The sequence below is a fragment of the Melanerpes formicivorus genome, unplaced genomic scaffold (genome assembly GCF_026170545.1).
Source record: "Melanerpes formicivorus ecotype bairdi unplaced genomic scaffold, bMelFor1.0.p_v2 SCAF_22, whole genome shotgun sequence".
In the NCBI taxonomy this organism is placed as follows: domain Eukaryota; kingdom Metazoa; phylum Chordata; class Aves; order Piciformes; family Picidae; genus Melanerpes; species Melanerpes formicivorus.
In genome coordinates, this window is record NW_027142374.1 from 12055219 (window position 1) to 12071226 (window position 16008).

Below are 16008 nucleotides of genomic sequence, written 5' to 3' on the forward strand. Positions count from 1 at the left end.
TAACAAAATGTTCTACTCCTGAACATCCACACTTTTTCTTCAGCAGTTCGACAGACTGTAAAACTGAAGCACTGTCAGCTGGTGTATAATTACTGTAATAAGTCTTACTTGTAAAATGAGGGAGGCACCATAAGCTTACCCAACTAGTCTGAAAATGTAAAATGCTCATCACCTGTAATCACTGTCTTAACTGTCCTTGATCTTTACTGATAGCCGCCAAATTATAATAACTCTCTCTGACAGTGAGAAGGAGGTAAAAACGCAGCCCAGGCAGAGCACTAGGAAAGTTGCTGGAGGAGAGGCTGTTTTGGCCAATTAAAGAGACTCACTGCAGAAAATTTTTATTATCCTTTTTTTTTTTTTGGCTAATCAGTGATGTAGGGGATTCAGAGGTGTGAGACAAAAATGCAAAGCAGGGAAAAGTAGGGCACAGGAAACCTCAGGAATCCACCAGGGATGTGGCAATTCCACACACCCAGCAGTGGAGCCAGAAAAAAAAAAACCAACCCAACCACCCAACAAAAATGCTCAAAGGTTATGGACACAGGATCAAAAGCGATCATGTTACTGCAGTTAACAACTTCCTAGCCATCATTCGAGATGCAGTAAAAAGCCACCATAAATGTATTCTTCACCCACATTGCCTCCAGACTAAAACATCTGATGTGCAGTAGTGATTCATGAAGTTGCAGAGGCTCACTCACTTTGTTGTGTGTCCATCCATGCTTCTAGCTTCCAAGCCAGCAAGTCCCTCTACTTCATGTTTAATTTGGGTGAATGCTGAACACAAACAGGGTCTTCATGTGCTTAAAGTAACCTAATTACTTCAGAACACTGGGGACTCAGGGGCCTCATATTGATAATCCTTGAGAGTGAACTACACATGCCATATAGTTATGAGTTACATATTTGGATAAGCAAATTCAGTAAATCACCAATCCTTCCCATTTTAAGCTGCTGTATTGCAGCAAGGGAGTACTGAGCATGCACAATGCTGGGAAAAGATCCTAAAGTGGCACAGTGGAAAATTCACCTCATTGACTGACCACTAAGAAGCTGCCATTTCGTAACTATCCCATTATTTCTCATTGCTATTATGGGACAAGGTTACACCAAGTCACTTACAGAACCAGCCACTTAGCAGGGAAGAAGAGCAAAGAAGCCCAGGCTTTGGAGAGCATTCTCTAGCCAATCACCATGCTTTTGAGCAGACCCTAGCAGAGCTTCAGAGATGTATCTGTGGTTTGCTGGATGAGAAGTGTTCCAGTCCTTCACAAAGAGTGACTGGGTGGACAGCCGAGCAGCTTGGAGGGTTCTGCTTCCAAAGTGTTGGTTCAGCCTAACAAGGCTTTGATGATGAGGTTCAATGTTTCCTACTACTCTTCCTAACAAAAGGAGAGCTATTTATTTATTCATCACACCCATGCTGCTCTCAGACTGTGTCCCCAAGCCCTTACTCGCTCTGAAGTCTCCACAGTGAACCTCTCTTCTCTGGGGCAGTAGAGGATAGTGCTTCACACCAAACCTTGAATCTATGAGAGAAGGTTGCTGGAGAGAAATCAGGGCTGTGCCTTACTCCTGCCAGCCACATTTTTGCATTTACCAGCTTGCTTGGTATCAAAGACCAACAAAGGGAGGGGAATGGCCCTCGTCCAAAGCAGGGCATTGCTTCTGGCAAATGCTAGTAACAAGTATTTCAAGTCTGCCTCCTTGCTATCCGGGAACTGCACTGTTTGACCTGCTGTCCATGAAGGACTTGGATGTTAAATTCACTTCTCTCCCTACCCGATCTTTTCTAGCCTCAGAAACATAACATGGAGATGAATCTGTTGAAGGGCACTTGAGAAGAGAAGAGAAGAGAAGAGAAGAGAAGAGAAGAGAAGAGAAGAGAAGAGAAGAGAAGAGAAGAGAAGAGAAAGAGAAAGAGAAGAGAAGAGAAGAGAAGAGAAGAGAAGAGGAAGAGAAGAGAAGAGAAGAGAAGAGAAGAGAAGAGAAGAGAAGAGAAGAAGAGAAGAGAAGAGAAGAGAAGAGAAGAGAAGAGAGAAGAGAAGAGAGAGAAGAGAAGAGAAGAGAAGAGAGAAGAGAAGAGAAGAGAAGAGAGAGAAGAGAAGAGAAGAGAAGAGAAGAGAAGAGAAGAGAAGAGAAGAGAAGAGAAAGAGAAGAGAAGAGAAGAGAAGAAAAAGATATTCCCACTTTAAAGAATGATGGGAAACATGGGAACATCTCTACAGCTTACAATATCAACTAAATATAAATAATAATACCACCTATACACAATTATTTATTTTAGTGGTATGAGATGTGTTCTGCCTAATAGCACCCAGTTCTCCAGTGGGCTAGAAAAGACAATGCCTAGTGGAATTAAGGTACATTTCAACTGAAGCAATAAAGTTACTGTGATAGCACCAGATTCTGTTATTGCTTTTGTCCACGTACACACCGTGCACACCCCAGAAGTTTAGCCACGTTGCATTTGAAACAGAAAGTAAAAATAAGAAAAATAAATGACTCAGTATTTTTCCAGAAGCCCTATGAGACAGAAGAGACATTCTCACCTGTCTGCTCTGAGATGGCAATGTGGCAGGCTGCATGTGCCTCTGCATCCGATGTGGCTGCATCAGCTGTCGAAACTGCTGCTGGAGAAACTGGCTGTTGTTAGCCTGCTGGGACTGCTGTGTGGCTGCAGACTGCTGCTGCTGCTGGAGATAGTGAATGAGAGATTGCTGCCCTTGTCCTGCTGTCAGAGGTGACATCTTTTGAGTAGCTGACTCTGAGGCAAAGTGAGACAGTGGTTTGGTGTTATTGAAAGAAAACTGGTCTTGGCTAACAGGGTTCTCATTCACCAGACCTGGCTGTAAGCTACTAGATGGCTGTTGCATAATTATGTTCATATTTTTGGACTGGTTTGTTGTCATTGATTTAAAAAGTGAGCTCTGCATATTTGTGGGGTTGCTGGTAGAAGTGATGTTAGAGATTAATGTACCTTGAGGACTGAAGGGCTGCTGATGCAGAGCTGGGCTTGACAGCTTTTCTGGCCTGTATGGTGGAGAAGGTCCAGTATTTGTGGAGGCCATGCTGGCAACCAAGCTGTTCTGTGGACTTTTAATGTTGTTGGCTGGTAAGCTGGCTGCTGTCAGGGTGGGCAGCATGGAGTTCTGTGGGCTGAAGGGCTGCTGATTCAGAGCTGGACTGGAGAGTTTCTCAGACCCATACGGAGGAGAGGGGCCATTGGATGCGGTGCTGCTGGAAGTCATGCTTGAAAGCAGAGTGTTTTGAGGACTCTGAATGTTGTTTCCTGGTAAATTATTAGCAGACATGCCAGACACCATAACATTTTGGGGACTGAAAGGTTGATGGTGTGGGGATGATCCTGCCCTGTAAGGCGGAGAGAGACCAGGAGGAGACATAGTTGGCCAGCTGGGAGCCTGTACTTGTTGCTTAGTAGTAGACACCTGCTTGCTAGCTGCCAGCTGCTTTAGCTGCTGAGCATGCCAGTTGGAGCCAGGTATGTTGGGTAAGGGTACTGGAAGCATAGGTGGTGGTTGGTTCTTGCTCTGAGCTGCTGTAGAGATGGGGGATACAGCAGGTTTATTTGAGGCAGGAACTTGGAAGTTAGCTCCAGCAGATGATGGTCTCATCTGAGGAGATCCTCCACTGGTTGGATTGCAGCCTGGAGAAAAATCTTTGTTAGCAACATGGTTCTCCAAGTGGGAAGTCTGTGGAGATGACTTTGGAGTGGTACTTAAGCTGGGTTGAGAATGACTCAGCCCAAGTGGCTCTTCAGCCTTGCTGCACAAAATCTTCTCTAGATCCAGGTCATTGGGAGAAGGATCAGGCATTTTGGTCAGCTCTTCCAGTAGATCTTGCAGCTCTTGGTCCACAGACTGTAAGCTGTTTCCTTTCTCATCATAGTGGACAATGTTATTGTTTTGCCCTCCTATAGACCCCTTTTGACTTATTTCTGTGTTGGGTGGCACTGAAAAGGGGGAACCAATGCCGCCACCATTCATGTGATTGTTTTCAAGGAGAACCGGATGACCTGTGACTCCCAGGGAAGAAGCACTGTGGCTGCTGGAGAAGGGAGAACTTTGCATTTCTGGACATGCCACATTGGGATTGGCACCTTGGCCCATGGCAAGGTTTACGTCATCAAGACAGAGTCTTTTACTGTCATTTGGGAAAATGACATCAGGCACACCACCGGAGGCAGGAGAGCTATCATCTTCCAGTTTTCTTTTAATGGATCCCTGTAACTGTGAAAGCAAAGAAGAAAGAACATGTTATTGCCATGTTATTCTAACATGCTCTCTAGTTCCACAGTGTAACACTGGGTTGGAGATAGAGAAAATTAAACCACACAATTAAAACCACCCCAATCGTACGAGACGAATTCAATCAGGATTTAAGCAGCTAAAAGTTTGCTGAAATTCAAAGAGCTGTAGTCAGACAAAGGCTAAATCTCACATGTTGGCCTTAAAACAGATGTTACAGCTATAAAATACTGTCATGTGAACTGCAATGGAAGTTTTTAAAATAGTTTCTGGTACCATTTCAATTAAGACATTATACTCCTTGCATAACAAACATGCCAGCAGTTTTCTGGTAACATTTTTTTTGGGTCTAAATGGCAGATCTAAATGAAATCCTGAACTGAATTTGGTGACCTTCTGCCAGTGACTCGGATTAAATTCAGACCTGAGACAACTAAATTGTTTTACATTCTTTATAGGCAGGACATCTGAAATAACTGGCATACTTTCCAAACAAACCAAAACCAAAACAAATTCTCAACTATCTAGCTAAACAGACTTTCCAGCTTCCTAAGCACAGATGTTTTAGATTTCAGATACAGTAAATAACAGCTAAACATCTTATTATTATTTATTTTGTGTTTATTCTTCTTAGTTTAAGGCAGTGTGAGCTTTGTTCTTTTGGAGGATTACAACTCATTCATAAAAATGGAAGTGTTTTCAAAATACAGTTATATAACTATCTTGATGTACAAGAAATGATTGAGTTGTAAATCCACAGATAGCAAGAAAGAAACCCCTGCCTTCTACTAAAGAAAGTGAAACTGAAAACAATGCTTCTAATACTAAGTCAGTGTGCTATGGCAATCTCTTCCAAATATAATCATCTGTGGCTTTCAGTTTTAACAAGCCTGACCTGTGTGTCATAGGATTAACCAGACATTAACATTGGCGCTTCATGTTAAGGGAAATAAGAATTAAGTCCTTGCTTATCAATGGAAGAGCTATCATTTAGAAACATATCTAATCAGCAATGGCAAAACCATAGAAGCTGGTTCACATAAAGCCTCTCCCAGCTCTGGCCTACAGTTGCAAGTGCTGCCAGTCAACTAGTACCACAAAAAATACTCATACCTAGTACCAGCTTGTATTACCAAAGAAGCCCTGCCACCAACCCCAGTGTAACCAGATCCACTCCAGGGCTGTGGTGGCTACAGCTAACTTCCAAATGTTACACTAATTATTAAGCACATCATACTTTTGCCTAAGTCACTACAGGAGCATCATAGGACTGTCACTACAGGGTGTATAGAGGCTGCAGGGCAGAGGATGGGCACAACTTGTATGACTCCTCCTGCAATGTGCCCATGAAGGTCACTGTGCAAATGGCCAAGGTCCACCCATCTTCAAGCAATCGACCACAAATATGCATTGTTCTGACTTGGGAATATGGGAGAGCTATCTGGTGGCTCACTCAATTGAAGTCACAAAAGAGCTGTTTTCTTGCTTGTTTCTAAACTTGGGGGCAGGCAGAGGACTGCAGATTTGTGCCTACCTCTGCCTAGGCTATAGATGGTGTTTAAGATCAGTACTGGATGCTGTTGTGTTGGTATCCATCTTACACAGACATTTGGAGGAGAGTGAGAGGATTCAATTTATTTGTACACCATCATCATGGCAGATGGAAGAACAGGTCTGCATACTCCAGAGATCTAACCTGCTGATCAGGTTTTAGAAGCAGTTCACTTTACCCTCCATCAACAGACAGCAGTTTTGAATGGCACTGTGGAAAAGAGACCTTCCTGCATGGCTATCTTCCCTTTACTCTCTAGGAGTCATCCCTTACTAGAGCAATTAGGGCTTTTCTCTTGTGACCTCTAGTTGCATTGCTTTAACAAGAGCTGCACTCTGAAACCACTGGGAAGAGAGAACTGATGCTGAATGTGGAGCATTGCTTTCAGTGCACCATTCACTGGCTACCTGACAACCCTCATTGGCCAGCAGTGCCTACACATGGTGTGAATTGCTGCCCTGCAAGAGGCTGCTTGACATCACAGCCAGAGACAGCTGAGGCATCAGTGATTCGATCATTCCTCTGGGCTGATGAGGCCAAAATTTGCTTAGCTTTAAGAAATGGAACAAGGCCTAAATCTTCTCCCAAGTGTTGGTCTAATGATGGATAAAATTGTTTTCCTTCATTTTCTTCATGGAAACTAAGCCAGAGCTGCATGTTTCAACAGATGTTGCACTGTGTAGGCTGAAACATGTTGGTAGAGCATAACTACATATACTTAAACCCAGACATGTATAGAGAATCTTCACAGGGGCTTCACACATCCAAAATAAACACATTGTGTTTCCAAGTTGCACCCTGGGAACCTTCAGGCAGGAAGTGGTGGGGGATCTCCCATACTTGGCCAGCTGACATGCTGGCATGCATGTCCTTGCCAGTGATTCTATTGCCATAGGACATTCCTATGCTCTGAGTTACTGGGGGGAAAAAATTGGGCTTTCTAAACACTATGAAAAATAGTTTTTTAACTGTTGCACTGGGGAGTAATTGTGATGGGAAAACAAAACTCCATTTCCACAAGACTATTACTAGCTACAAACAGATAAAATAAGGCCCTAGCTTTCAGATGGCACAGGCGTTCCAGAACTGGGACAGGATTTTTAAATAGGATGCTGTTGCTTGGCCCTCATAAGTAGCCTGGCTGTAAGAGAGGCAGTGACATTGGGTGTCATGCTCTCTTGAAAAGCAAGAATCCTGTTTCCCAGGCGAGTATTTGCACAAGGACCATAAAATCTGGAAGACAGATTTCCACCAGTGCAGGCACACAATTTAGTAGCATTGCTTTTGCTTAAGACAGATTTGACTACAAACCCAAATTTGAGAGAGAAAGATACCGTCCTTAAAGCAACCAAACAAATCACAGAATAATCTTGGTTAGAAGGGACACCTGGGTATCATCAGCCCTCTGCTTCAAGCACACAAATGAAAAAACAAAATAGACAACAGTATTTCACCAGGCACCTAAGTTTGATCATCTATACACAGAAATCCCCTCCTGGGCTGGGCAGGCTGGCTGGGAGGTTTGTTTCACTGTTCTCCACTGAGACACAGGTGGTTTTCACTCCCATACAGCATGCTCTGCTCTCTGCTGGTGCTGTTTGAGGAGCCAGTACTTTTGTCCCGAAGCTCTCAGTGCCTGCTCCCCGTGAACATGTCACCGTGGCAGGCCTGACCAGTGGAGGGCACAGTAATGAGTTTTATCTTATGGGGACATTAGCTGGCTCAGACATGCTAACAACAATGGTGGCAAGAGATCATCAGTAAGTACTACAGCTTTCAGGACAAGGAGTTCTTGACCTAACTAATTCAAGAAGCTGCTTGTTGCGGATCATTCATCCAGTCCTCTCAGATGTCTCAAGACCATCTCTTTAAGGTCTACCTATCCTTTTCTAGACTCCTCTCTTACTAAAAACATTTTTACTGCCCACTTCCTTCATCTAGCCGTGGATCCCCCAGTAAGAAGAGCATTTATTCCAACTCTTTCTCCTCCTCTTTGACAGGGCCGATGCTATTTGACATAAACGATGACCAAAATGCATTCTTCCCCTTTCTCTGCTGATGTGTATATTGGACAGCTGTTTCAAACTGAGCACCTGAGAAACAGAGAGAAATATTTTTGAAACATGTAACACACATGCCCATGCACTTAAGGTGGCTGGAGGCTGTCTGTGGCTATGTATGAGAGGGCTTCGTTCATGTGCAAGCAAGGACGAAGCAGACGAGCAACGAAGGGGCTCCTGTGACCTTGTCAACATTCATTAAAATGCATCAGCATGCACAGGCTAAGTTCTGTTTGGGAATACCTGGGAAACAAAGGCTGGGAGTATTCGATTATGAGTTCTGCATTATCTCAGATTTGCCTTTAGAAGTGAGAGTACCTTGATCTCAGCACTACCATCCTCCCAAAGCCAACAGGCTGCCTCTCTGGGAAAGTCCCAAGTTACAAAACACAGCACTGCGAGCTCTCAGTAGCAGCACAAGAAGAGTAAATGACAACTGTTTACCCTGCTCCTTCCCAGGAAGTGGTGATACAGCTGTAGCTACAAACAGCTCATTTGTCACACGCTAACTCTTTGCACAGAACTGACTGCCTGTGTGTGGGGACAGCACTCCACAGGCTTCTCTTGGGCAAGGCAGGAAAGGTGGGCTCGGCAAGTGAAACTAGTCCTCAGCTGCGCCCTCTCCTCGACTGAGCTCTCTGCAGTTTCCTGCTTGGATGACTTTTGGCATCAGGCACTTTCCAAACTCAGGAGGCGGTGCTGGCCTTGAGTAACTTACTATTTCTCAACAAAGGGAGAAACGAAGGCCAGAAGTGGCAAAAAAGGAAGCAGAGATAACAAATTGTTAATAAATATACACAGTGGTGGTTCCACTGGATTTTAATAACCAACCGAACGGGCACCTCTGGACTGGCTCCCTGCCTCCTTGTCACTCAGCCTTCCTTTTCTCTGTAATACATCAACTGTCCTCAGCTGCCACTACAGTTCTCCACATGAACCAGGCTGCCCCATGGCCCTGCCGCCAGCCCCTGTTAATTCTCCATCCGTCACTGACTCCTTCACCTGGCATGGTCTCTGGGAGAAAAGAGCCACTGTGGCCTGCTCAGGAGAGCCTTGTTTCTCCAGCCTTGCGATGATCCCCCTTGCACCAGAAATAAGCCAAATCCAACCAGAGATTCCTATTTAGGTCAATGCAATGCAGACACGAGTGAGAAAAAATGTTAGCTGAGGTATTTCTGTGCCTCTTCCTGGCTTCTGCAGCCTGTCAGATTCAAGCCTTGATTTACAGCAACCGCAGTGTGATGATTATTGATCTGCAACCACCCACCCCACTTACTGCCATTGAGAGATCCAACCTACAGCAGCGATTCCCACACCTACGCAGCTTCTTTAAGTGAGAACCAAGCCCAACAGGACACTGCCGTTATGAACCGATGTCTGTAGAGCCACATTCTCCTTCAGTGGCTAGTCTACCCCCTGTCTCCAGCATGCACCATCATTCCTGGAGACTCTCTTGATTTAATAGTACAGAATCTATGAATCCATGACTGGGATATCCAGAATGGGAGTTGGATAACCTTCTTTCACTAGAAATCTCCAGATGCTTGTAACGCTTGGGGAATCCCAGGGTTTGGCTTTTCTGTTGGTTTGACTGAAGAAAAAGAGAGAAATGATGGTAAAGGGAGATTGGACAGGTGGGAAAAATTTCAGTCCCACCACAGATCCTGGGATTTTCTAGGGTTGTGGCAGCTTTGCACCAAGCCTTCCAGAGCAAGACACTGGTCCCTCAGAAACTCAGGAAAATCCAGGTCACCAACAGGCTGCTAAGACCTGGCATATCTTTATTATTTTAACAGAGAGAAAACGTTTCATTATTAGTAGAAGGGCTGAGAAACACAGCAGCCTGAGATGAGCAGAAGTTTTTTGGTTCCCCCCCCCCAAGTATTTTTTCAAGGTATATTGCAGACTGGTTTTTTTCCTCTGCAAAGTATAAAACCTGAGTCTGAGGTTTGCTCACCGGAGCTGACCAGAGAATCTATCACTCTCTGTCTCCTTCAAATACTAGGCACTGCCAAAACTGGAAGTATGCATTTGCCAGAGGCAAACTGTTTGCAGCATTCAGCGATCAAGACTTCAGCCTCTGTGGCTTCAACAAGCTTCAGCGAGAGCTATCTGCCCATCAGCCCAAAATGTTTCTATCTGTTCTGACAAAAACAGTCATGTAATGAGAAAATGAAACTGGCAATTCTCCACACAAAACAAGAAAACTTCGCAAATTTTTCTCCTGTGCCTTAAATACACAGCTTGGAAAGGTTTGTGCTCTCTATGCCTCATTTATCACACTCCAGATAAGATTTTAATGTCCTACTAATCTTTGAGGACAGTTCACAAAAAAGAGGTGGGAATCTGAGTGCGTGTTTAAAGGCTGGAAAGTGGATTTGCCGTAAGACTGCCTTTCAAATGGCAGCAGTTACTTGCAACCCTGCTTGAGCTGTTTTCAGGAGCAGGCTGGCTTGCACATGAGCAACAAACCCCAAATGCTCATGGGCAAGGATTCCATTTAACTACAGCAGATCCTGGCACCACATTAAGTGCATTTAGCACATCTGCAAGTTTCCATTTGTGCATGTTGGCTGCCGTCTGGTAACAGCAACTCACATTTTATGTCTGAATCCAAGAGAAAATGCTTCCTGCTGACCAGTGAGTAGCCAAAGCAGTCCATGCCTATGAGAAACAAACTATGCTTTATCAAAGTCACATCTCAGGCTACAGGCTACAAGGAGAACTCAAGGAGGCTCAAGCAATTAAAACTACCATTCACATTCTCCACATTAAGATGAAACATAAGCTAAAATCACATTCTTCCTAGTGCTCTAGGCTTTTTGACCCTTCTGATTTCAAGCGATTTCAGCATGGATGGACATAAAGTTGTCATTTCACATTGTCAGGAAAGAGATCACACAGCCATTCCAAGCTACCAGAGATGTGCTTCACCATGCTTAAAAATAGCAATGCCCCAACTCCTCAGCTAAGGAGTGTCAGAGTAAAGTCTGCTTTGGGGTCTTTGGGGTATTTGCAGGCTGGGAAGGTGGCAGATCCATTTATAATGAGGTGTGATAGTGGAGAAAGGATTATGAACAGGGAAAATTCACAGGGTGGATTTCCTTGTATTCATCATGCTCATGGAAACAGGCAACTGGAAGGGAGGATGTAGGAAGAGGAACCGGGGATGTAAGCAGTCATTTTAAGCATGAAAGAACATCAGGTATTAGCTACTTGTATGCATTGTGTAGCTTATTTTTACCTGAAACTACAGCTTCTCCCAGTTTATAATTTACAGTGGCAATGTGAAATTTGCCATCTTTAAAACTATTATATATTAACATGGGTTGGAAGTTCCTACTTGGATTATGTACAGGTAAAAATATCTTCTAAACACTGCTGCTGCATTTGTAGAATTCAATCTCCCATCAGTACAACAAACACCAGTTGACTTGATGGGAGCATGCTGTGATCCTTTGCCCCATTACTGTCACCACGCATTGTGATCCTCTCCAGTTATTTCCTCAGTAAATCAGGAACCTCAAGCTGTGTTATAAGAAGAAAAAGAAGTGTGTGCTTTCCCTTAATGAAGGTGGCAACACTCTCTGTTCTGAATGTAAAAATACCTGAAGTAAAGGGGCAGTTGCTCCCATGCCAGCGTGCATCACCTGGACCTGGGCTGACAGGCACACCTCATGTACATCACTAGAGCCTATGACAACAGGTTTTGCTTGCTTGCACTGTTGCTCCCTGCAGCACAGAAGGTCTCCTTTGACTGTTGAATAGATGTGAACTTTGAAATGGTGCTTGCTGACCTTGCACTTTCCTTCAGCTATGTGGCCTTCTTCCCCAGGTAACCATGCAGCATAAATAGGAAGCAACCCTGGCTGCAAATACTCAGAAGTGCCCTGTTTAGCGAGTTAGCACAAAAATCCCAAACATCGTGAACATACAAAACCCGGAAAGATGTGAGCTTACAATAAGCTTAAACCACAGAAACTAACAGGAAATTCAACTTGGACTACCAAGAGCCTAAGGTTTTTGTTGGGTTTGGTTGTTGTGGTTTTTCTGTCTTCCCCCCCCCCCCCAAATATTAACAAAAAATGAAAGGGAAGGAAATATTACAAATACAATTTTCTCATACTGGTTTATGTGAATGTGGTTATGCTCATAATGACAAATATATGTGATCTATACCCTGCTTTAAAATGGACTGTCTTACAGGCTACACAGCAGCAACTTTGTCAGCAAGGTTTTTTTGATTATCCTTCTGTAAAATTACAGGCAACGTGACTAGTGTCTGTGTGCAGATAGCACTGTAGGATCAGTTCCAAGGAGGAAAAAAACCATAGCCAAGAAAATACCCATTTTGCCATCCCACATAAGCAAGTAACACTTGCTGTAAAGAAAAGAAGAAAACCCTCCAGACCAGTAGTTTTGCTGCTTTCCAGGTCAGACAGAATTACCAGTCTCATTTCAAAGGCACCAACAGAGATCTGCCCTATCAAAACAAATGTTCAGAGCCTTCCTATCTTGCCTTTCCTTAGCAATTCATCTGCTTTCAGTATTAACGACCCTGTTAAAATGGAACATTTTCCAAGAGAAAAATTGCTGCTGACAAGTGGATCTGGAGGAACAGGACTACTGCTTGCTCCTGCCTTGTGCTGCTAGCAGGAGATCTCTGTACAGATGCCTCTTAATTAGTCATCTGAAGACTTAGAGCAATCACGTCACTCATATTGTTTGGCTGTAACTTCCACATTCCATTTAATGACAAGTGTTATTAACTAGACAGCTGAAGACAGAACAAGTTCTCTGCCTCTTGGTTTTTAAGCTGTAGTGCAAGAGCATTTCTTTCATATCTGGCTGTAAATCAAGATCAATCTTAGACTCAACACCTTTCCATCAGTATTACCTCATCTTACCTCAGTTTTAATACCAGCAGTATTGTTTTATATCTTTTTTTATAGTCCATTAATTTCAAAGTCCTGTGGAACACTCTGTGGTAATTTTGTAGACTACATTAATTTCTCATGGCAGTAGCTAGGCTGGAGAATTGCAGATCCTCTTCACTGAGCAAAAAGTTATGTTTTTGCTGCTTGGGTCCCCTGGGATTTGAGAGACACCTTTCTCTCTGCTTCTTCAGCCCCTAATGCTGTCACAGTTGTGCAATGATCAGAAGCTAAAAGGAGCTGAGTATAAGAAACAGGCTGTATAGGTTCCTAAATTATGAGGTAGGTTTACCATTTGCTAGATAACCAGATAAAACCTAGTCTGACACTTCTTTTCTGCTACATATTGCACTGTTTTTTAACACCCCTGAAGACTTACTCCTATGATTTTATCAAACTATAGGTTCCATTTTGTGCACACGTATGGTTGGGGAATTAACAGCCTGAAGGCAAAGTCTTCTATTAGGTCAAACTTGGGGCCAAAAAAGCTCTCAAATTCTCAGAACGATAAGAAACAATGGTATTTCATCCGGGGGGGGGGGGAAGGCGTTTCTGTTTCAGCAGCTGAAGCACTCACTCCACCAAAGAGTAACAGCTCCAAGCTCGCCTGTGTGGCTGCACCTGACTGCTAACCTGATATGGCCCTACGTGGGTCCAACTGCTGAGCCACCTTCTGCTTACATCCTGTATTGGAAAGCATCACATTACTGCGTCCAGAGCTCTTCTCCATGCTTGGCAGGGGACAAAACATTTCAAAGAGCAGTTTGGAGCTTCTGCTAAGCAGTATCAGAAACTAGAGCATGACTCTAAGAAGGATGGAACAAATGGGCAAGGAAAAGAAACATCCTGAATGGCTCCTACACACTCGTCCAGGGACTTAGCGAGCCTCCTGGATGTTCCTCTGCCTCTCAAAAAATGAAACAATAATCAAGGTATTGATTAATACAGAGCCATAAAGCCAAGCCTCACTGATGAGTAAAAAGATCATGAATCCAGTGAGACTCTCACCAAACATGGGTGTAGAAAGAAGTCTTTATATAGAAGTAGAAATGCTTTGTAAAGCAGAAGAGTCTAGTGGTGAATACCTAACTTGTTCCTGACTACTTAATTTTATCCCAAAACTTTCCTCTGTTACCTACACAGCAACTCCACTATTCTGAGCATGCATTAAGTGCAATAGGAGCACAGCTCATTTGCAACATGTTATTTGTAGGCTTCCTTCCTCCTGGAGCAGTGAGGTGACCAGACCAGCATGCAACTCTGGCTCCTACAACACACATTCTTTGAACAGTATCTGTTACTTACACAAGCATCTTCAAAGGGACTCTGCAAAACAGTGGTACTAAAGACCTAACTAAACCCAAACACAGACCATCCATCACCCCACCCCCCAAGTCTCCATCCTGTATAAAGCCCTTGAAATCTTGGCCTCAGGGGAATAAATATTTTGGGACACTGACTTCAGCAGGGATGGGATTTCACTCTTTGCTCTTTATTATTAACTGAAGGAGTGAATTAAAAATACAGAGCATTTGGAGGAATTATCTCCAGCAGAAAATGCAACACTTAAGTTACTTGCTTTTTAAGCAGAGACCCTCCCAACTTGCTGCAGACACCAGTTCCCTCTGTTCTAGAAGCGATGTTAATCACACATTCATCACTGCAAATTGACAACATAAATGCTGACTTGTGCAAACAACGTTAGGGAAAATGGTGTTCTTGCTGCAGAAGTGAATTACATAGCCTTTCAAGCTTTCTACCCTTCTCAGTGTTATGTAAACTCTAATTTCTAAGCCTTTGTTCTGCCTTTAAAGGTCACACAGTTGAAAGCCATGAAGCATAGCATGTGTTCTCACTGATATTAAAATACTGTTTACTAAATCATGCATATAAATGTAAAGAAGAAACTGTTTGCAGCCTGCTGTGTTAATAAGAGGTGATTTATCAGACAACATGGTTCCAAAGTATCAACATGTGGAATGAAAAAATCTGATCTTAATCACACAATGTGACTCTTTTTGGGTTGTTTTTTTTGAAGTCCCCACATTGACATGCAATCACACTAACTTCTGATGACACCACATTTGACTGATTAAATTCTTAATCCTGGCAGTGCTTAACTTCAGGAATACAAGTGGTCTTTTCAGATTCGAGCATATGATTGCACATTTGCAAGATCAGGATTTCATTTGCATATTCAAATTGCAAAACTGCATCTTCCTTTTGTCTGTGCAAGGCCAACTATAGCGCTCCAAATGCTAAACAACCACCGTAGAGTTGGACAGTATTTTTAGCATCTCTATGGTGCACTTCTATCTTTAGCTGCTGTGTTCACAAACAATCCCACAGGACACTGCATAGCTAACATAGCTCAGGCTCTTCACCACATTCAACTTTTCTCCCAAAATATGGCGAAAGCAGACTAGACAACAGGCCAGTTTAAGACCTGCCAAAGTTTCCTCAGATGCACTGTCCTGAGCAGAGCAGGGCTCTGTCGCAATGTACTGAAACATTAAAACACTGGAGTGGTGATGGAGCTTGCTGTGACTTCCTCCAGGGAAAATACAGCTCTACACTCCACGTTTGCATTGTGCAGATAAATCAAGGAGGACAGTGAAGTATTTCTGCTTGTTGTTTCCTAGCAGGATGTGCCCACGGGTTCACGGCAAATTTCTGGTCAAAGCTTAACCCTGCAAGAGAAGTTAATAATTGAACTTGCCAAATCATCACAATTTCTAAATCCAACTGCATCTTGTTTTTACAAAGAGGCATATTAAACCAGTGAGCCATTTTATTAGACTCATGCTCATGTAACAAAAACATGTGTTAGCTCTTGAGTGCCAAGTATCATCCTGGAGGGTTACCAATCCCTGTTACAGATTTTGTAGCCAGACTGCAGTTATCTGTCATAACAGAGGAGGTAGTTTTGAACACACAGAATGAAGCATGCTGCTCGCTTCAGGAATACTTTATGTGGTCCCTGTAAAGCTCTAGGAAGGTGATGTACTGCTGGTGGGGAAAAAGAGCTTCAAACTTACTGCTGACCGCAGTGGGGCTATCTTGCAGAAACCTTCTGGATGGCTGGGGCATGGCCCCAAGCTTGCTCTTTTATTCCCTAGAGCAACTTTTGAACATGGTGCCAGCACCACCAGCTCCAACTTTCAGCTACAGCAGCTGGGTCAGGTCTGAGT

The 16008-nt window shown here is 43.5% G+C and overlaps 1 protein-coding gene across 2 annotated transcripts in view; it reads right to left on the minus strand.

The window, feature by feature from the left end:
* The window catches only part of MAMLD1 (mastermind like domain containing 1), an 85619-nt gene that overhangs the window by 30813 nt on the left and 38798 nt on the right, over nucleotides 1-16008 (minus strand). The window contains exons 1-2 of one of the 2 annotated variants that reach the window (XM_068152191.1): nucleotides 9160-9180; nucleotides 2556-4253 (exon numbers count right to left, since the gene is read on the minus strand). In XM_068152191.1, coding sequence (XP_068008292.1) covers nucleotides 2556-4253; nucleotides 9160-9165 — 1704 coding nt within the window. In that variant the 5' untranslated portion in view covers nucleotides 9166-9180. Of the gene's footprint in view, nucleotides 1-2555; nucleotides 4254-9159; nucleotides 9181-16008 lie in introns of those variants that run through there. The other variant, XM_068152190.1, reaches the window with a different exon arrangement.